This window comes from Punica granatum, chromosome 1, assembly GCF_007655135.1.
Source record: "Punica granatum isolate Tunisia-2019 chromosome 1, ASM765513v2, whole genome shotgun sequence".
NCBI lineage: Eukaryota > Viridiplantae > Streptophyta > Magnoliopsida > Myrtales > Lythraceae > Punica > Punica granatum.
The window spans coordinates 10,699,278-10,720,727 of record NC_045127.1 but is presented as its reverse complement, the minus strand read 5'-3'; the positions used below and the strand labels follow the sequence as shown (position 1 = coordinate 10,720,727).

The following is a 21,450-nucleotide window of genomic DNA, read 5'->3' as shown; positions in this document are numbered from 1 at the left end:
CCATGAGGGGAGAACCAACAAATACAGCTACACGTATAAGGGGTTGAAGATTGTACTTGTGCCAAACAGGGATGCCATCGAGCCCCGACCTACGAATTCGGTTACCGGAGCTAACCTGCTGTCCCTTGCCCGGTTTCAGGAAGAGTTGCATGATGCGGAATTTATGTTTGCTCTCGTGGGCAGGGAGGTTGTAGAGGAGGGCATTGCGTCTGTTCAGTCATTGTCGATTTTAAAAGAATTCCAAGATGTCTTTCATAAGGAGCTGCCAAATGGACTACCACCTTTGCGGGACATCCAACACCATATCGACATTCAGCCTGGTGCGTCTCTTCCGAACAAGCCATACTACAGGATGAGCCCGGCTGAGCATGAGGAGTTGAGGAGACATGTGGAAGAGCTGGTATCGAAGGGGTTCATTTGGGAGAGTATGACCCCATGTGCCGTCCCAACGCTTCTAGTACCCAAGAAGGATGGATCCTAGCGTATGTTTGTGGATAGCCGAGCCATCAATAAGATAACGGTCAGGTATCGTTTTCCCATTCCTCGTTTGGATAATCTACTTGTCCAGCTGAGTGGTGCCAGGATTTTTACTAAGCTGGACTTGAAGAGTAATTATCACCAGATTCGGATTCGGATTGGTGATGAGTGGAAGACCGCGTTTAAGACAATGGAGGGGTTATATGAGTGGCTGGTAATGCCGTTTGGGCTGTCAAATGCGCCGAGTACGTTCATGAGAGTGATGAATCAGATTCTACGGCCTTTCATTGGCAGATGCGTGGTTGTGTATTTTGATAACATCTTGATCTACAGCGTCGACCCCGAGCAATATCTGATCCACTTGTGCGAAATACTCTCTGTCCTTCGACACGAGAAACTTTATGCTGCATTGAAGAAGTATGTTTTTATGAGGTCAGATCCTTTCCTTGGTTATATTGTTTCTGCTGATGGTTTGAGAGTTGACTCGTCCAAGATCGAGGCAGTCAGACAATGGCCTAGACTTGCGAATATTGTCGAAGTCATGAGTTTTATGGTTTAGCCTTCTTTTACAGACGGTTTATTCCCCACTTCAACAGTATTATGGCTCCCATAACTGACTGCATGAAGGGCGGCAGATTTGAGTGGACTGAGGGTGCAGAAGCAACATTCCAAGAAATCAATGAGCGTTTGACGACCGCCCCGATTCTTGTCCTGCCTGATTTTCAATAACCCTTTGAGCTGCATTCTGATGCATCGAAGGTGGGGATTAGATCAGTCTTGAGCCAGAACAGCAAGCCAATTGCCTTCTTCAACGAGAAGCTAACATGGGTGAAGGTGAGGTACAACACTTACGACGTGGAGTTTTATGTTGTAGTGCAGGCGGTGAAACGTTGGTGGCATTATCTTTTCCACAATGAGTTCATTTTGTATACCAACCATGAGGCCCTGAAACACCTCCATAGCCAGGATAAGGTGTCAGCCCGTCATACATCATGGGTGGCTTACCTAGGGCGTTTCACTTTCATGGTGAAGCACAAGAGCGGAGTCACTAATTGCGTTGTTGATGCTCTTAATCGGAGGAATAGCGTTCTGAGCAAGATGACAATTGAGGTACCTAGCTTTAGTTCTTTTACTGAGTTGCTTGTCATCGACCCCTATTTTTCTGTGGCACTTGCTAGAGTTCAAGCTGGAGAGAGAACGGAGTACGTGTTGTAGGATGGTTTTCTTTTCAGGGGTAATCAGTTTTGTATCAAAGAATGTAGTTTGAGGGCCCACGTTATTCAGTAGCTACATGGCGAGGGTCATGTGGGGAGAGACAAGACCTTGCATTTGGTCCAGACATCTTATTTCTAGCCTACGATTTGTAAGGAAGTGGAGAAGTACGTGCAACGCTGTAAGGTTTGTCAAGTGTCCAAGGGTACTGCAACTAACGCGGGGTTGTACATGCCTTTGCCGATTCCCTTGCAACCATGGGTGGATATCAATATGGATTTCATCCTCGGCTTGCCCCGTACCCAACGAGGCAACGATTCTACATATGTGGTCGTTGACAGGTTTTCCAAGATGGCATACTTTATTCCGTACAAGAAGACCACTGATGATGTGCGGGTTGCTCAGTTGTATTTTCGGGAGGTATACCCTTTCCATAGTCTGCTTGTCTCTATTGTGTTTGACAGAGACACCCGTTTCTTGAGCCACTTCTGGCGGAGCCTCTAGAAGATGGTGAACACCCAGCTGAACTTCAGTACGGCTTATCACCCGCAGACAGATGGGCAGACGGAAGTGGTTAATAGGTCCTTGGGCAATCTGTTGAGGGGTTTAGTAGGGGAGCATGTGAAGAGCTGGGACCAGAAATTGAGCCAGGCAGAATTTGTGCACAATCACGTTGTTAATTGCAGCACCAGCTTCAGTCCCTTCTAGGTGGTGTACTCTATTACTCTCAGGGATCCCCTTGATTTGTTACACGTGCTAGATAAGACAAGGTCCATCAGAAGGCGGCTGACTTTATTCATGGGCTGCAAGATATTCATGAGGCAGTGCAGAATAATTTGGAGAAGGCTCCAGGAAATACAAGACCGCTGCTAACCGAAGGAAAAGGCATGTGAAGTTTGAAGTTGGAGATTTTGTCTGGGCTGTCCTTACTAAGATCATTTTTTCTGCTAGTGACTACCAAAATCTCGTTGTAAAAAAGATTGGTCCTATGGAGGTCATAGAGAAAATCAATCCGAACGCCTTTCGACTTAAGCTTTCCAGCCACATTCGTACTGCCGATGTGTTTAATGTGAAACACCTAATTCCTTGCGTAGGTGATAGCTCGGACGATGACGATTCGATGGCGAATTCTCTCCACCCATGGAAGAATGATGCGGCAGAAGACGTGGCAAATCGGTACCTTGAGACAAACAGACTATGACGATCCTGTCTTGAGGGAAATGGCCTCCGAAGCACGACTCACCGCCATTGGCCATGACTAGATGTGATTTAGGCCGAATTCCATCATTTAGGGTCTCAAATGGGCAATTTTATGTTATTTGGGTGTTTTTTGCATAATTTAGGGAAAAGTTTATTTTTTTCGTGTAATTTTGTTTAATCCTATTTAAACGATGTAAGCCCTAGGGCTAAGGAGTTGTTTTTGGATCATCCAATAAAGTTTGAAACTACCATGCTCTTTCGCCCATTCTCGGATTCAATTCGAGTTGAATGCCGATTTCCTAGAAATTCGAAAAATAAATAGAGGATTGAACGTCGTAGTTTCGATATTTTACAGAATCAACAGATCTGTGATAGATTATTCGCGTGTACTCTGCATCACAAACCCGGATTACCGTGAGAAGCTCCATCGGTATTCAGCTTGATAAAGACATCTGGTGGTCTATGCCATCGAATTAGCTGCCAAGAACGTCCCAGACCCAAAGCAGCTGAATTTCTCCGTGGCAAAGTTACGTTTCGGCTCACCTCTTGAAACCAAAAGGCTGGATTCGAAGGTCATCGAAAATCGTGTTGGAAAATTTCCTTATTCCTCCAATTCCATAAAAAGCCGACAAGCAATTACAAAGATACACGACCAATTAGCACGAACCATATTCCGACAGGGAGGACTTGAGCGCAGGTTAAAAAGCAGCCACTCATGTAGAGACTGCGAGGAGAATAAAGACAGAAGCAAACAAGTACATGGATTCAATGGCTCTAATTCGCCAATGGCGAACCGGCTTCTTATTGGAGGTTTCCAGCATGATTTGACCGATTCAACTGCATCATCTAGCCTTCTTAGACCAGGACCAAACGTGGTTTCGCTGTCCCTGGCTGGACCGGTTCTCTGGATCAGTCCGGTTTAACTTTTAAGATTGGTCACAGTGTCCTGTGGCACATATATGTCCTCTTACGTAGGATCAGGGGCAATGTGACAATGAATCAACCGTAATTTTCTCGGCAATTTCATTGCGACAATATGACCAAGACATTCTATTTAGAACAGTACAGTATTAGCACACAAAAAAAGTAGACCGCGAGCGAACAACCTTCTTTTCGAGCCCCTGCTTTTGATCCCAAATGAACGAGCTTGCACAAGTCTAATGTGCAATACACTGTATATACATATGGTCCAAGATGAATAATTTTTCAAACATGGATTACTTAGGGTTCATTGAAATTCCGAGTACCAAGTAATGCAGACCAGAAAAAATAAATAAATAAATAAATAAATAATCGTTTGTTTATCTGCAACTTGGGGTGGAGGACGAAATGCGGAAATGGAACAGGGAAAAAGGTTCGGAAACAAATAACGATTGGCCCCAGAATGACTAATCCCCGCCCGGGATTCTTTCGATCCGAGGAAGGAAACGAGTTCATCCATTTAGGGAGAATTTTCACTTGGTTGTTCATGCGGAAGAAGCTTACCGGACCACTTATCGCAACTGCAGGTGTTGGAATTTCAAAGCATAAGGGGGAACATATATAAGATTGTATCATTAAATTGACAATTAATGATATTAATATTCATCGTGTTTTGATATCACCATTGATTCTTAACTATGGACACATAACTTCAGCATAATCATGAATCCCGTCCACAGAATTATTCATGGATATCATGAGAAACTGAAAAGTATCCAAAATTGCGAATATATATATATATATATATATATATGCATGTATGCATGTAAGGTATGGATGAATCGGAAACCGAACTCTCTGATCAATAGCAGCAGCGGTACAAGTACACACGGCGTCTCGGCCGGGGCATGCAGACGGAGAACAGGACCAGAGCTAAGACAAGGACGACGAGGAAACCTTGGAGTTTTATCCCACTTTCATCTTCCTGGGTGCAGCAGTATTTTCCCATCTTTCTCTTCCGACTTTCCCTCTTAAGCTGCTGCTGCTGCTTCTTCTTCTTCTTCTCTTCTTCTTCACGCTTTGTTCTTTGGTCATTTAAAGGGAATTGGAGAAGTTGGATGGGGGGGGGTCGCTTCCTTCTGCTTTGAGCAGAGTCAAGCTGATTTGTTCCCCCAAAAAAAAAAAGTTGACTTGACTTGACTTGTCTCTCTTGGAAACATCCGATGTAATTGGAAATTAGATGGCTTTTGAGTTCGGTAATGGGAATAAGAGATTTCTAGAGGAACAAATATAGTATAGCTTAGTAAGGCAGTCAAAGTCGAGTTTCCAAATAGAAATGATGAAGGGTCCACAAAATCGATATGTATAATTGAATTGTAGAATCGTAAGTTTTTATGAGCAATTAAAATAGTGTTTCAAAAATAATTTTATACATGAATTTTAACCTTATATAAAGTAAAAAAAAATGAGAATTTTGTTACAATCCTATTAATATTCTACGAGACATACGATGCAATTGGAAGTTAGCAAACTTATGAGTTGGTTAATGAGAACGACAGATTTCTAGAGTAAATATAGCTTCGTATTAATTATGCGTTGGTTAATGGGAATGAGAGATTTCTATTGGACATATCAGAAATGGAAATATGGGAGTTTATTGAGGGGTCAATTTATCACTTTTAAATATTTTGACTAGAAAATTTTTGGGTGATTATTATCCATCCACTTTGATGTATAATACCCAATCAAAATATTTAAAAGTGAAAAATTGAACCCACAATACTTACTAATATTTTAATTGGTTTTTAATCATTAGTGAATCATGATGCTTCACACTCAATAAATATCTGAAGAAACATCTAGTCCTTTAGATGATTCAAATTATGGTTGTTCTTATAGATATTGTGGAAAGTTATTGGAGAAAATGACTTTGATATTTAAGTATATAAGGAAGAAATATGACACAGTTGTACAAGTTATCAGATTGATCAGCGGGCTGGTTGATTTGGTCTAATTGCATCGGGGTTACAGAGAGATCTGGGACCGACCAGTTATCTAGCTCTTGACCATCGTCTATACCAATTCGCACTTTCCTTAGGGTCCTACGTGAGAGATGGATGCAGCTTTCTGAGTAGTGCGATGCAGGAGAGTGTAAGCACCTCGTTTTGGCCTAAACTCGATCAAGAATTAGAGAAGAGATCCCCGAGCACATCATTAGTCAGAAAGCACACTCAAGCAGAAGAAGTGCGAAGGAACAGTCTTAGAAGACGGTGTTCATGACAATCAAGATAAGTCCTCGAGTGTTGTCCTTAACCAATTATTCATTTTATGGTGCCAATTTTTAAGTAATATGGTAGTCGATTATATTTTTTCTTAGGGATTGCATGCATTAAAAAAAAAATTCAATTTCCCAAAATAGTGTGTAATTCCCTGAGATTTTCATTTTAAAACCCAATTATTCATATTATTTCTTCAGAAATCGGCATCTCAATTATTTTTTTACTAATAAAAATGCAAAGTCTTTGATTACCGCATTTCTATCCAATAGATGAAGGGTTCGAGATAGAGAAAACGATATTCTCAAGTAATGAGAAATATTCATTTCGAGGTATTTTCAGTCACATAAGTGTTTCCCGATCTTGAAAATAATTTTCAATAAATTTTCTCCTCTAAAAAGTGCTTTAAATTTTCAAAAAGGGTGAAAATAAAGTTTTTTTTGAGAAGTTTAGGGGCTGAGCCACAATTAGATCCGACCGGACTAGCTCATATCGAACTAATTGAACTCAGTTCTGTCTTTTGGAGAAAATAAGGAGGGCGAGCGCTGAAGCTACCCGCGCCACGTACGGAGGTGAGGGCAACAACCGCGACTGGCGCGCATGGTACCCGCGCCCAGCGCCAGCTGTCCAGTTTTCATCCAAATGGACAGCTGGCACGCGTCAGGCCTCGGAAAAATTTAAAGATCCTCTCATTTCTACCCCAGTAGTTTTAAAAATTACATTCCGACCCCCGAGTCCCATTCCTCTGTAAATAGACGGTTTATTTCAGATTTCTGGGGGATTTTGGTACTTCGTCAGCTGAAATTCTGCCAAGATCAACCCAAAAATATTCAAAGTAATATACCTAAGCTAATCATAATAGCAAGGAGCTTTGTGGATACCTTGGCGACCATCCCCGAAGAATGTTGTGCCCGAAATCGATTAGAAAAGTTATATGGCAGCCCCAATGGCTTTCTGGTCGGCTTGGATCCGAGCTCTCTAGCTCGGGTCCCAACCGCTTTTCTTCATATTCTTTCATTTCTTGAATCTTTATGCAAGTATATAGTGAAGATACTGTTGGAAATTATGGCTAATGGGTGAATGAGAAAATTGCTCACGAGCTAATGACTCTTGATTTTCTTGGTGGTTACAAGAAATGAATGAATTGCATTCATGAATAATCAAATACAATTAACACATATATTGAATATATGTGAGTTATTCCCCATAAAAGAAGAATAGGAAGAGTCATATAACGGATGGAACCCGTAGTCTATAAAAGGAACACACGGCAAAAAGGAAAAGGACAAGAGAGCCTCATGCCATTTGCTTCCTGTAGCCGTTTTCTGAAAAGGAAAAGAAAAGAGAAGAAAAGTCTTCCCTTGGTTGCAATTCCCTAGAGAAGAAGAGCTTCCTTTTACTGAGACTAAAAGAAATTGCACAAGTGATTGGCTACAATTTTTTTTTTACGAAGGATTCGACCTCAAAAGTGTTCACGCTTCTCTTCGAGTTCGCTGAAGCGTTGCTGTTCGTGCTGCTGCTTCGCTTGTTGCCGTTTTACCCTGGGAAACGATTGTCCACGTGACCTCAAGCATCCAGGAGGGGACAATTCTGTTTCAAGGGAGTTTGTGTCTAACACAGGACTCGGCTCTCTCGTATCTTTCGGTTTCGCCTTTGTTTCGGTTTGAATTTCCAAGTTCTTACACTAGTGAAATTCATTTAATTTTATAGTATTTTATTTATCCGAATTGCTATTTTGAATTATCGTTCAATTTTGTGACTTATTAAGGCTAATTAAGTTTTTTATTACAGATACCGCACTTGCCTTATTTTCCTTTAATTTTTCAAGTTTAATACATGCTCAAGGATAGAGTGATGACCATGAGATGATGAAATCATCCCCAACGTAATCTCTCATTTGCCGAAACTCGGCAAATGAGTAGAGATTGGGATGGTTTCGTAAAGATATTAAGAACTTTCAGTCATATTGATAAAATTGTTTGGTTCTTTCTTTTTGTACTGCAGGAATGATAAGCTTATCGAGACAATTACCGCAGGACATAACGATGTAGCACTGAAATACATAAAACTGACTGCATATACCGGAAGAAAATTTGAGCGGGAGAATGAAACGCACTGTATCATTAACATTCAAAAGACGTTCATCTTCTTTTGGTAAGACGATAAGTTTCGCTATTCCGAGACGAACGCCACACAATTATTTATAAACCGTGCATGTAGACAAGAGGAGAAAAAACGAAGCAAAGGACAACAAATCTCATGAAAACACTGGTGAATACATTAAGTACCCGAATATGGCAGTACGTACAGAAGGGGCAAATACAACACCGGAATCCTCCGGGGAGATCAGACGGGTCAACAGCAGCGGTACATGTAAACCCATCGTGGTCTCGGCGGGGGCGGCATGCAAACAGCGAAGATGACCAGAGCTAAGACCAAAGCAATGAGGAACCCTTGGAGAGGGAAACCTCCATCTTCTGATGAGCAGCACAATGTTCCCATCTTTTTTCCTATTGATCATCTTGAGCCCAGTCAGGTTGATTTATTAGGTGGAAGGGTTTGTTTCTTAATTTGTATAATTCATTTTTATCGTTATCTCTATATGAATGGGTTTTTTTTTATATACACAGTATAACCAAAGGGAATATTAGCAAATTGCACGTTTAAGGATAGTATAACCAAAGGGAATATTAGCAAATTGCACGTTTAAGGATTTTAATAAGCATATAGAGTTGTTAGAAGGGAGACATGAGACCCCAAGTCAATGTTGTTTTTTCTTTTTCCCCTTGGAAGAACAAAGAAAATGAAGGGTTCTTGAAAACGCCGGATGGGAATATAATCTTTTCGTCCAAGGAAGAAAAGTTTCCGACTCTTCTAGCCGTGTTCTTAATCAGATCGTAGGTGCCGTTCATCATATGCGGAGCCAATCGGGTATCGATGGCTAAGAGGTGTCACGACAGTAGAAAAATGAGGAAGGCAAAATAATGCAATCATCTTCCAACATAAAAAATACCTGTAACGTAATAGGACCAAGAATAGAACCAAGAAAATTTCATTTCATCGGCTTCTAGTTATGATTTAGCTCACAATCTTTCCCAAGAGTTCCATTCCAAGATACAAACTAATGAAAATATGATACGTGAATCGATCCTCAAAGTGAGCAGATAGTTACTAAATTTTCACCGGCTTCAATGTACATCTCGAATCAATGTACTGCAGCACCTTCCACGAGCAAGAGCAATTGGATTTATTTGGCTTGCTCTGTGGCCGAAGAATCTATTTTGGGAATCATATTATACTGACACGAATAATAGTTGGAACCAGCAGTCAGTCGGATACTCCGAGGAAGTGAGCGAAACTCTTGTATTTGGGTTCCCAACCTAACTCTTCGCGAGTCCTCGAGTTGTTCAGTTTCTTACCTAAAGGATCAGAAGTGCCTGAAAGAACAGAATAACTAAGCCATCGACTGCAACTTCAGTGAGAAAAATAGAAACCGAACAGGATCCATTTAAAAGTCTTTGCTATTAGTCAGTCTCTGCTCGGAACAAGGAAATGATATGATTTCACATCTAATGATCTACCTGTGAAACCTTGGAACTTCTTCGAGAACTTTCCACTTTTCTCCACAATGTCCATCACATCCTGCCTGCATTGAAAAATGCATAATGGGCATGCAGGGATTTGCTTGAGAAATTAGATTGTGTGACAGTGAATAAAGAATTATATTGATGTAGTGGATTTCGTAAGCAAAGAGAAAGAAGCAAAGCAACCTTGACACTGGGTGATTGTCACAGCCCAAGAAAATCCTGCCACGGAGCTGCTTCTTTAAGATCGTGATCGAGAGGGAAGCAGCATCCTGTCAGAGAAGTTGCGAGAGTAAGAACAATCACAGGATACTCTAACATTCATGCATGTATCACATAACGTCATTTTTCCAGCATCAATACAAGATGAGACCCTCTTACACAAAATGATGGTATGCAATACATGTATTAGGATTTTCCAAACAATTTCTCTGCGATTTTCTGTCTGTTTTTATTCATCAGTAGAAAAGACTAAAATCTCCATGGAGGTGGAGAGCTCCCATTATAACATTAAGCATGCAAAGAGGAAAAGTGAACCTCGTAATGTATAAGATTTAGGATGTGGTCAGGGCGGATTTCAGAAGTCCCTTTCTCAAGCCAATAGATGTGGGCACCTCTATCTGCTTTGTAGGAACAGTTAAGGTTCCATAATATGATTATATCATTAACTGAAACTAGTCAGGTTTCTTCTTGTTCTCCCCCATCAGGTATGAATCCACTGGGATATGAAACTTTGTTGAAAGGATATGTAAAGCCCAGCTAGTCGGACAACACAACCACCAAATTCCAGCACAACTTTCTCAGCTTTTAGAAGAACGTCAGTCCTTGAGCTCCTACCAATGGGAACATCAGGAGTATCCTGAATTTAACAGGCCAACATGATCATCAGCTTGTCGTGAAAAACAACTCAAAGTAGACAAGAGAAACCTCGTGGGAAAATGCCAGTAAGAAATGCAGTTACCAAAAGAATGATGTAGAACAACAGATTGAATACCTCGTCGCAGTCTCCATTATTGTTGCAATCATACGGAGCAGAGCTTGATGTAAATAGGAAAGAACCTTCTCCATTCCAGCTCAAAGCAGCCTGTCTGGACGACATTCAAGCCAGCAATGAATTTTATGGAAGATTATCTTGATGAGGTTCAAGATGATTGAAAGAATCTAAGATAATCCCCACATGGGAGCGGGAGCTCCACTACCATAGCAAGGAAGTGATCATCTAAAGAAATAATAAAGCATCAAGAAGAAAATTCAAATTCCATCCAGAAGCTGAGTCCCGAAATCCCAGATTTTAATCTGGAAGAAGAGTGTGTCTGTAATTTCTTAACAAAGATACTAGATCAAGCAGCAGAGGAGTATCATTGTTAAGCTAACCTCACATCACCAGGGTAATCGGGAGTTCGCGAGGGCGGTGCACAGAAAATAACATAAGGAAACCGTAGGGATGTCTCTGTTCCAGTCAAGGATGGTTTGATTCCCATTTTAATCAATTCATCATGGTGATCAGTAGTCACTGTCTGCCCATATATGTGAGAGTCTGGATGCTCCTGCACAGCACAATATCATTTCAAATATTCGGTACCATATATCAGTCCTGAAGTTGCCCACCGACAAAAAAAAAACCCAAGTAAAAGTTTCATGCGTATTCAGTTTCGTTCTGGAAAGGTAAAAGATAAAACATTCATTTATTGAAAAGGCAACACCAATATGCCAATATGCCCTCTCTCTCTCTCTCTCTCTCTCTCTCTCTCTCTCTCTTTCTCTCTGTTGCTTTTGCAAACACAAATGGAGAAATGAAAATGAACAAAAGGACTTCACAATCACATAAAACCAAGTAAATGTGTAACAAGCCTTGATAAAGACAATCGAAGAAGAGAACGAAAAGGCTAAATGACTATCGAATCATCTAAGCTGAAGAAAGGGCATCCCCAGTATACAAAAGTGCAATATCTATAGAATAGCTAAGAGAGATAAAGATCAAATAGCGAGCACATATTGAGCAATCATTATTTAGACGACAAACTGGACCTCCCGCCACTTCTCGGCGACCAAGCGGCCAAGGACTCCTGGCCCAACAATCAGCAGATCATTCTGTCCTACAGTGGTGGAGACCTCCATTGCTTCCCGCGGCGCACCTTCATCAGAAAAACGAGAATACCATTCACAAAGTGAACAGAACAATTATTCAAACACATAGTGACCCTAAGAAAACTGAATCAAACACCCATTCGCTCCACAAATTGACCCAACATGTCATGAAAACATCATCAACCAATCTTCAGATGAAGGGAAACTGAAAGTCCAGGGTCAAGTCAACGCCCAGCCTCTCCTCTTAGTTAACATTATGGCCAATGCACATCAAATCAGAACGAAGCAAACTGATGAAGACGAAGTTATCCATCGCATTTGGATTAGCAAGGGAAACGGACTCGATCGAACTCTCCATCATTTTGCATCTCTGCTTCCAAGCAACCAAATGTACTCCCCGCAATTCCAACTCTATAGTCAGAATCCCATATACCAGACCATCTCATGGCGAAATTTCATCACCAATACATATACACGCGCAATTCAGACAGACAGTGAGAGAGAGAGAGTGCAACAGAGAGGTGACCGATGACGGAGGAAGCGTGGACTCGAAGGCGTGCAGAAATGGACGGCGACGATGCGAAGGTCCTGTCGGGGCTGGAGCTCCGGAAGAGCGACGAGAGCGGATTCGGGCGGCTGAAGGCGGAATGCGGGAGGAGTGGACGACACGCGCCGGAGGGTGAAATGCGAGCTATGAGGAGCGCCGTTGCAGTTGCGGTAGCTGCTTCCATTACGGAGCTTCATCAAAACATGTAAACAAACAGATAATAATAATAATAAATTAAAAGAAATAGAAAAATAAAATAAAATGCGGCCTTTTCGCTTTAATAAAAAGAAAAAAGTTTAAAAAAATTGTGTGCTGCTGTGTCCTGATTGGTCCAATTGGGACTGATTTTAAGTCAGCTGCGATAAATTATTGGGAACTTTTCATTGTCAATAAAATAAAATAATATAATAATGGGTTTTTTTTTATCGATGATAATGGGAAAATTTTTTAACAGCTGCAACTGAAATGAAATGGCCACAAGTTATTGCTGGAAATTTACATATCTACATCATTAATTGTAATAGCCATGTTATCCATCAAATGTGCGGGATTATTATCCGCATAAACTTACATATTCTTTAAGTGGATCTTTAAAACATCAGTTACTGTATAATTGCATGATTAAATTTTAAAAAGTATTAAGTTATATATTTTAAATAAAATTTTTTATTTATATAGTAAATTATATTATTCACTTGAAAAGCATTAATTTATTTATTTAAACAAGATTAATAAAATCACATGAATAAAATTATTTTTATTAAAATTAAGGTAACTAATTAAAACCTTTTAGTTTCTGAAAAAGTTCAAAAGTTTGAATATTCGAAATTGTAGAAAGTATTTGGATTTACATCTTTTATACAAAATTAAAATACACGAAGAATTTAAATATTTAAACTTTTAAGCAAAATTCAATTGAAATAAAATCTAAATTCATTTTACAAACTTTTAAATAAATAAAATTTTTAGCATCATTTTTAATTTTTAAGTGCATTTAATATTAACGTAGAACTCGTAATAGTTTTTGAATATTCCAAACCTCCTTACGATTTCAATTATGTAAGTAATTACTTGAGTGAAAAATTTTAAAAAATTATTTCAATATCCTTTTTTAAACTGAAAGACCCAATTACAATATCAAGAATATATTTAAGCATTTAGAGAATTGAAAATTAGAAAAAAAATATAAATCTGATTAATTGAATTCATAAAGATATATTCATTCCTAAATTGTACAAATTCTTAAATCAATTTACTTGTATCATTAATTTATTTTCGAGTTTGTTTAATATTGGCATAGAAATTTTAAAAAAAAATTATGAATTTTTAAATAAATATGTTCTTTTGGCATCATTTATAATTTCTAAGTGTATTTAATATTGCAGCAATTCTTAAATCAATTTATTTACTTGCATTAAAAAGAGCAGAGAAGATGTCACAAGGCGAAATTTAGAGAAGTCAAAAGTGACAAATGGCGAAATCTAGTGAAGCCAATGGTGGCACTTAGCGAAGCCATGTTTATCCTCACTTTACGTCTAGGCATCGTGTATAATATAAAGATTCAGATATGCACTTGTACTGATAATGAAGTAGCTTCTAATTTATTACAAGACATGGGGGGTAAAACTTACCATTGAAAGTGCAGTTTATCGGTTACAGCACATTTTATGTCAATTTTATCCAGTAACGTTTTACTCTTTAAATGATGTCTTTTTTTTTTAAGTGAGAGGATATAGAGAGAAATTTTTTGGGTAAGATTATGAGATTTTTTTAGGTCATTTGCGCGGGCCATCGATTTCGCTCTAATTACGAGGTATTTTTAGTGGATTTATTCTTATACTTTGAGTAAAGTCCACCCACATAAAATGAAATTTATCAATTATACCACACCTCGAAAAAATTATGTACCACTCGGTATTCAAAAGTCCTATAGATCCTGACGAATCTAATTTGAAATACAACAATCCATTACGGGATAAAAACTCTCCTAATTATAAATTTTATCTATTCATAATTTTAAAACTCAAAATCTTGCTTAAAGTAATAGGCGTCGAATCACTAAAATCTACCTATAAATTTGGTACACCTCGAGAAATCTTAACCAATGATAAAACTTATTGTGAACTTATGTTAGCTGACCGTGCCAAAATGTTGACAAATTATGTCATTCGTCTACTGATCAAAATAAATCGTGCACCAGTAAAAGTATCACTGCTACGCGTAAATGCTCGTCTCTCGGCTACCACTTCCATCATATATATCTTATGAAGTGTAATTCGTCGGGCATAAATTATCCCAGAATAAATTTTCTGCTGGAATTTGCATCCATCGTATAGCCAAAGGTAGGGTTTCCTTCGATTTCCATTTGCCATTGCTTAACGCTTCCCATTACTTCACCCGCAAATATCCCTTTCTATATGTGCGTTCTTCACTCCTTAGAACCGCAATATCCCACAATTGGATCAACTTGACTTCTGCCGAGGGAAAAAAATTAAAAGAAAGATCAGTCTATGAAACCAACATGGATCATTCAAGCGGTTTAGCGCTTGTTCTGCTTCGGGTTTGAGTTCTTGCGAATGCAGAAAATCCATGCTGTGAAAATTTTACCCCTTATTAAGCCGGCCTAACTCAACTTAGTCGATACCCAATTAGGTTTACGGATACCAAGATTTATACTGAAATAAAGATCAGTCTATCGAAATACATGTATATGACATCTACGTACGCAGTATGAACTCTGCCTACAATATCGACATTCTGCTTAAACTGGAGAATCACTTGGTTTCGTTGATCGGTCGTTGGGGCATTACGGATAATCCACAGTTTTGTTTGCGCATAGGCACACAGTCTGAGAGTATTAGACAACTGCTTCATGTCTTAACCACCCAAACACTGCAAATATTGTCAAAGGTTGGTCTATCTTTGGAGCAAATTTTTGCCGTAAATTCATCGGAGGTTGTAATTGTCAAATACTTATCCATGTTGGTTGATTTGTTATGATCAATCAATTTACGTCTTTTTCTCACAAACACAATACAATATCATAAATATACATACATATACATATACATATATATATATATATAAAACAACAGAGTTAGGTCTTCCAAATTGATGTTGTCGCCAACAATAAAGGCTCAGATAACCTCAGCCAATCTGTCTTATCTGCACTTGTTGAGAGTTGAGAATTACATGGAAGAAAAACATTAAGAAAAATATATATACGTATATAAAACAATTGAATCCTACTACCGATGAGCTTGAGCTTTTCAATTCGGTATAAACTCAACTAAAACCAGTAGAAATCGAAGGAAACCCGACCTTTGGAGATACTAATCGCACGGCACATGAAGCACATGAAGAGGCTAGTTAGCTGCTGAGCTGATGACTGACACTATAGTTGTATGATAATATATAACAAGCCTTCCAAATTGAGAAGATAACATCTCCTCGAGAAGAAGCGGCATTATCAATACTCACAGCAACTGAAGGACAGATGAAAATGAACATACTTTTATTGATAATCCGAAAGTCGGCAGAGCACCTAGAACGTGGAATATTTACCAAAGAGCTTGATGCGGGGAATTTACGAACCATCTATCATTCAAGTAACCCGAATTCAAGTGGACATATTTCGTATTAATCGAGTAAGAATTCTCATACTTTGGAAGAGGAAGATGAGATGTATTGATTCGCTCTTTTCTTTAATGTTGATGATGCGTAGGCGAACAAGGGATAAGCTTTTGGGGCGTTGGGATCAATAAAAGTTTAAGACCTCAGTTTTGGTGCCACAGCCGCTATTTTCCTTATTTGTCAAGATTTCTCATTAATTTATTATCTAATTAGTCTAATATTATGTTTCCTACTTTAGTTGGTTTCTTTACTTAGCAGTATTGATATCTTTAGGGTTATAATTTCCTTATATTAGTGTAGTAGGATTTTTATTTAAAGCATTGTAAGCCTATGGCTATAGGACAAACACGTTGAATAAAATTTCTTTGGTATAGTTTCGAGAGTTTTCTCGTATATCACGGCCCTTACGGGTGTTTAAAGATTATCGCAGCAAAGCCTTTGTCTATCACGCTCAACCCGCTACGTCAAAGCTAACCCAAGAGATTCTCGGATAATTAGGAGAAAGATATCATCAGTGAACCGATCATACTGACATTTTCATCAGTAGATGCAGTCTGCGAAAAACCGAGGATGACCAAACCAATTATCCGGAAGGGTAGAAGTCTCAATAGCTCTCAAGCATCATTAATTTCTCTTGGCTTCGGTGTTCCGATCTCTCCAAGGACTCAGGGCTTTTCGAATAACTCGAGCTTCAGGAGAATTCTCCCATGCCGGATTCTTCAACTCGAGCACTGTCACCTTATCATCTACAAGATAAACAAGTTACATTTCTTCAGAATATTCCGCGATTTCGTATCACCAAAAGCCATTGGACGGCCCAACAAATCTATCTAGACCAAGCTGAAATTGTTCACAATACACTCAACTTTCAATGTTCTGCTCACTCTAGTCCCACCCTTGCATTTTTAATGATAAGATAAGGAAAGATATTTTTAATAACTTTTTTTTCTCGAAATTAAGAAAGGGAAAGGTTTTCTTAAAAATTTAAGGAGAAAACTAATAAATAAACAAGGTGTACGGACTGAAAGCAAAGCATACTGGGGGACCATGTCGACAGCCACCACCGCCTCAACCGACATGGATTTTATTGCCACTAGGGAAGCAATGCCATACATGGACGAAAGCGTGCCAATGTTCTTTTAACCATCTCGCAAGAATATAATAATAAGTTAAAAGAAACAAAATCTTAACCCTTCTACACTCAGGAGTTCAATTTGATGAATCAAGACGGCTATGACTGGATCTCTTTACCAAACTTAAAGGTTTTCTTTTGTAATAATTAAAAAGAGAGAGAGAGAGAGAGATGGGTATAACTTTACAAGCACGAAATTTCATGTAAAAATTACCATCAATGTAGAGATTAAAAAAAGATATACGTCGTTGAAAAGTAATTAAATAAAAGCATGCATTGTCCATGGAAAGTATAGTGTTGCATGTATGTTTTTTAACTTACAAAAACACATCAACTGTAATTGTCGACAGTCAAAGACATTGCTCAGATGGGTATCTCGATATGCATCGTACATGTAAGAAATAAATTCAAGTAAAAAAGATATCCACTATGGTATATACGATCTTCTCCGTCCCTTTTTGGGGCGAACTACAGTACATGATACGACATATTGGTTTACTAGTTAAAGCAAGCGGAAGCATAACACGCTATGGATGCTGAGGCCTCGTAAAAATAATACAACATATCTTTTGCGCTAAAGCAACCGGATGAATTCAGTTCCTGAAGAAATATAGAATAAAATCATTTCAGCTTTGGAAAGATTTACATCTTCTTGTAACGATTCTTGTATAAACTAATATCGTTTCCACTCTTATCATCGACATAGTTGCCGCACCTAGTCAATATCGATTTTTGGACGGATTTGTATTCCGTAACATCGTGCCTAACCTATCTCGATCACAGTGACCTTCCATATCCCTCTGATCAATTTGCAATCTCAACCAAAAAAGAATATGGAAGCTTCACAACCAATTCACATACCCCAATTCCCAACAAAGAAACAAAAGAAAAAGAAGAAGACACCTAAAAGTGAGGAGGAAAAAAAAACAAGAAGAAGAAGAAAAGACCAATTTTGACGGATTAATGACCTAGAAATCACCAACTTTGCATTTTCTTTCTCATATTTAATATGAACTTTTTGAAATGACATATAAAATTATCAATTCAATTTCTGTTATCATGTCTAGCAAATCATTAATCCTCGTCAATTTTATCGAATTTTGCTGACGTGGCATTAGTGTTTGGCCCATTAATTAATGAAGTAATATTAAATTTGTTAAAAAATAAAATCATAAAAGGAAAATAGAAGAAAAAAGGAAAAAGGAAAATGAAAAATGGGGGAACCAACCTGGGACTTCACCAGCACCGCCGCCGCCACCCTAACCAGGGAGTGGGCAACCTTAGATGGAGCTCTGGGACAAAAGATGGAGCCCGAGAGAGGACGTGAGCTGATCACCAAGGACACCGAAGGGGATTAAACATTGACCACCAGAGGCCGGCATGGTAGTGGCGAGAAGGAGACTTGAATAGTAGCGGCAACTCGACATTAAGGTAAAGGAGGACAACAACAGTGGGTAGTGGCGACAAGCAATGCAGCAGTAGTGGCAGCGGCTGGGTAAGAAGAAGAAGGGGTTGGGAGTTCGAGACCGAGTAGGGAGGTCAAGGCTCTATTTTCAGGTTCGGGAGAGAGAGAGATAAGGAAGAGGACGGGATAGCACGAGCAACGAGCAACAATGGGAAAGGAGGAGGAAGATGAAAGAAGAAGAGGAGCGACTGCAGCCCAGCCACAACATTCTCATGCCGGACAACCTCCGTTACTTCTCTTCTTCGACCTGAAGTCGAACCGGTCGGCCAGAATCGACATCACTACAGATTGTGTGTACGCTGGCGTGGCCTTCGGGTCCACCATGAACGCGAAACTATAATCAAAAACTTAATTAGCCGTAATAAGTCACAAAATTGAACGATAATTCAAATAGCTATTCGAACAAATAGAATACTATCAAATTAACTGAATTTCATTAGTGTAAGAACTTGGAAATTCAAACCGAAACAAAGGCGAAACCGAAAGATACGAGAGAGAGCCGAGTCCTGTGTTAGACACAAACCCCTTGAAACAGAATTGTCCCCTCCAGGGTGCTTGAGGTTACGTGGACAATCGTTTTCCAAGATAAAACGGCAACAAGCGAAGCAGCAGCACAAACAGCAACGCTTCAGCGAACTCGAATAGAAGCGTGAACACTTTTGAGGTCGAATTTTCTTCTATTTTTCAATCGGCTACAGGAAACAATGGAAGGCAAGAGGCTTTTTCTCTTGTTCTATTTCCTTTTTGCCGTGTGCCCCTTTTATAGACTATGGGATCCATACTTCCATGACTCTTCCTATTCTCCTTTTATGGGGAATAACTCACATATATTCAATATATATGTTAATGGTATTTGATTATTCATGAATACAATCCATTCATTTCTTGTAACCGCCAAGAAAATCAAGAGTCATTAGCTCGTGAGCAATTTCCTCATTCACCCATTAGCCATAATTTCCAACAATCCCCCACATGAATGGAAATTGTTTTGTTTCGACTCGTAGATAGTGTTCACCAGTTGAACCTGTATAGGATAGGTAGGTGTTACCACCTTTGAACCTTCCCTTGTGAAAATGCATGTACTTTACTAGCAGTCCAATAGACACAAAGTCCTTGAATTGTTCCGCTGTTTTGTGTAAAGATATCACACACCTCACACAAGAGTCAACTGACTTTCTTCGGTTCTCATAGTTGTGTCCATTTTTTTTTGCCATGGAACACCGTTCTGGTTCTGCGAGAATTTCTGAAGAATTAAGTCCATAAAAATTCTCCTCTAAAGCGGCCCCACTTCTCTCTCACATAGGTGATTTCACATATCATTAAAGCAATTTAGATTGCTAGCCTTATCCGTTTATCACTGTTTCATCAAGGAATGGTCCAGGGATTTTTTCCCCCACAATGATTTAATTCGGCTCTATAACTTGGTTGTCCCATTGAACCTAGATCTTGGGATCTCCAGTCAGCTAGGTTGGGTGTCCGCTATAAAACCTTTCCTCTAATGGACTTTAGACCCATTCCCTTTGACAACTTCTCAAACTGCTCTTTACTTAACCCTTTGGTTAGCGGATCCGCTATATTATCCTTTGACCGCACGTAGTCAATAGAGATAATTTCAATTGAGATCAGTTGTCTAATGGTGTTGTGTCTACGACGTATATGTCTAGACTTATCATTATACATATTACTTTGTGCCCTTCCAATTGCTGTTTGACTGTCACAGTGGATACAAATTGGTGGCATAGGTTTTTCCCATTGAAGAATGTCCTCTAGAAAATGGCGTAGCCATTCAGCTTCTTCTCCACATTTATCTAGAGCAATAAACTCAGATTCCATTGTGGACCTAGCGATAACAGTTTGTTTCGAGGACTTCCATGAAATTGCTGCACCTGCTAGTGTGAACACATATCCACTAGTGGATTTCGAATTCATTATATCAGATATCCAGTTTGCATCACTGTATCCCTCTAGGACAGCTGGATATCCGGTATAGTGCAGCCCGTAATCTCGAGTGTATCTAAGGTATTTGAGTACCCTGACAATTGCCTTCCAATGGTCCCTACTCGAATTACTTGTATATCTGCTGAGTCTACTAACCGAGTATGCAATATCCGGCCTAGTACAACTCATCAGATACATTAGACTTCCAATGACCGCTAGTATTCTAACTGAGAAATACCCTCTCCTCTATTCTTTGATAAATGAAGATTATTGTCTATTGGAGTCTTTGAAATTCCAGAATCATTTTTGGTAAATTTTTCAAGAATTTTATCTATGTAGTGTGACTGACTCAAAATTAGTCCATCTGATGTTTTCATGATTTTAATTCCTAAAATCATATCAGCGGGTCCCATATCTTTCATGTTAAATCTCGAATTCAACATATTCTTCGTAGATTTGATCATGCTGTCATCACTACCAACAATGAGTATGTCATCCACGTAGAGACATAAAATGATGTAACCATTTTCTGTCTCCTTAATGTATACACATTTATCACACTCATTGATCTTAAATCCTTTGGAAATCATTGCATTATCGAATTTTTCGTGCCACTGTTTTGGCGTTTGTTTCAACCCATACAATGATTTGACCAATTTACAGACTTTCCTTTCTTTTCCTGGAGCCACGAACCCCTCGGGTTGTTCCATATAGATTTCTTCATCTAAATCTCCATTTAGAAAAGCTGTTTTCACATCCATTTGATGAACTTCCAAATTACGCAGTGCCGCAATTGCAAGTATCATCCTAATGGAATTTATTCTCGTCACGGGAGAATAAGTATCAAAATAGTCCAAGCCTTCCTTTTGCTTGTATCCCTTAATTACAAGTCTGGCCTTGTATTTATCAATGGATCCATCTGCTTTCATTTTCCTTTTAAAGATCCATTTGGATCCTAAGGGTTTACAACCAGTAGG

At 39.1% G+C, this 21,450-nt stretch overlaps 1 protein-coding gene across 1 annotated transcript; it reads right to left on the bottom strand.

Annotated features, from left to right (window-relative positions):
- Positions 1-9,114: 9,114 nt before the first annotated feature.
- On the bottom strand, positions 9,115-12,517 carry LOC116192979. Its single transcript, XM_031521693.1, has 9 exons — positions 12,285-12,517; positions 11,699-11,805; positions 11,045-11,217; positions 10,665-10,758; positions 10,419-10,529; positions 10,208-10,297; positions 9,857-9,942; positions 9,668-9,732; positions 9,115-9,523 (listed from the first exon to the last, which is right to left on the bottom strand). The coding sequence occupies exons 1-9, from the start codon at positions 12,487-12,489 to the stop codon at positions 9,414-9,416; spliced, it is 1,041 nt and encodes a 346-aa protein (XP_031377553.1). The 5' UTR covers positions 12,490-12,517; the 3' UTR covers positions 9,115-9,413.
- Positions 12,518-21,450: the final 8,933 nt, after the last annotated feature.

Bases quoted from the DNA above. Each gene is read 5' to 3' on its own strand.
- LOC116192979 (XM_031521693.1), bottom strand. From the start codon at position 12,489: ATGGAAGCAGCTACCGCAACTGCAACGGCGCTCCTCATAGCTCGCATT. The intron at 10,530-10,664 runs GTATTCAATCTG...TGTTAAATTCAG, and splicing joins ATAATGGAGACTGCGACGAG to GATACTCCTGATGTTCCCAT. The intron at 9,524-9,667 runs GTAGATCATTAG...CTGTTCTTTCAG, and splicing joins GAAGTTCCAAGGTTTCACAG to GCACTTCTGATCCTTTAGGT.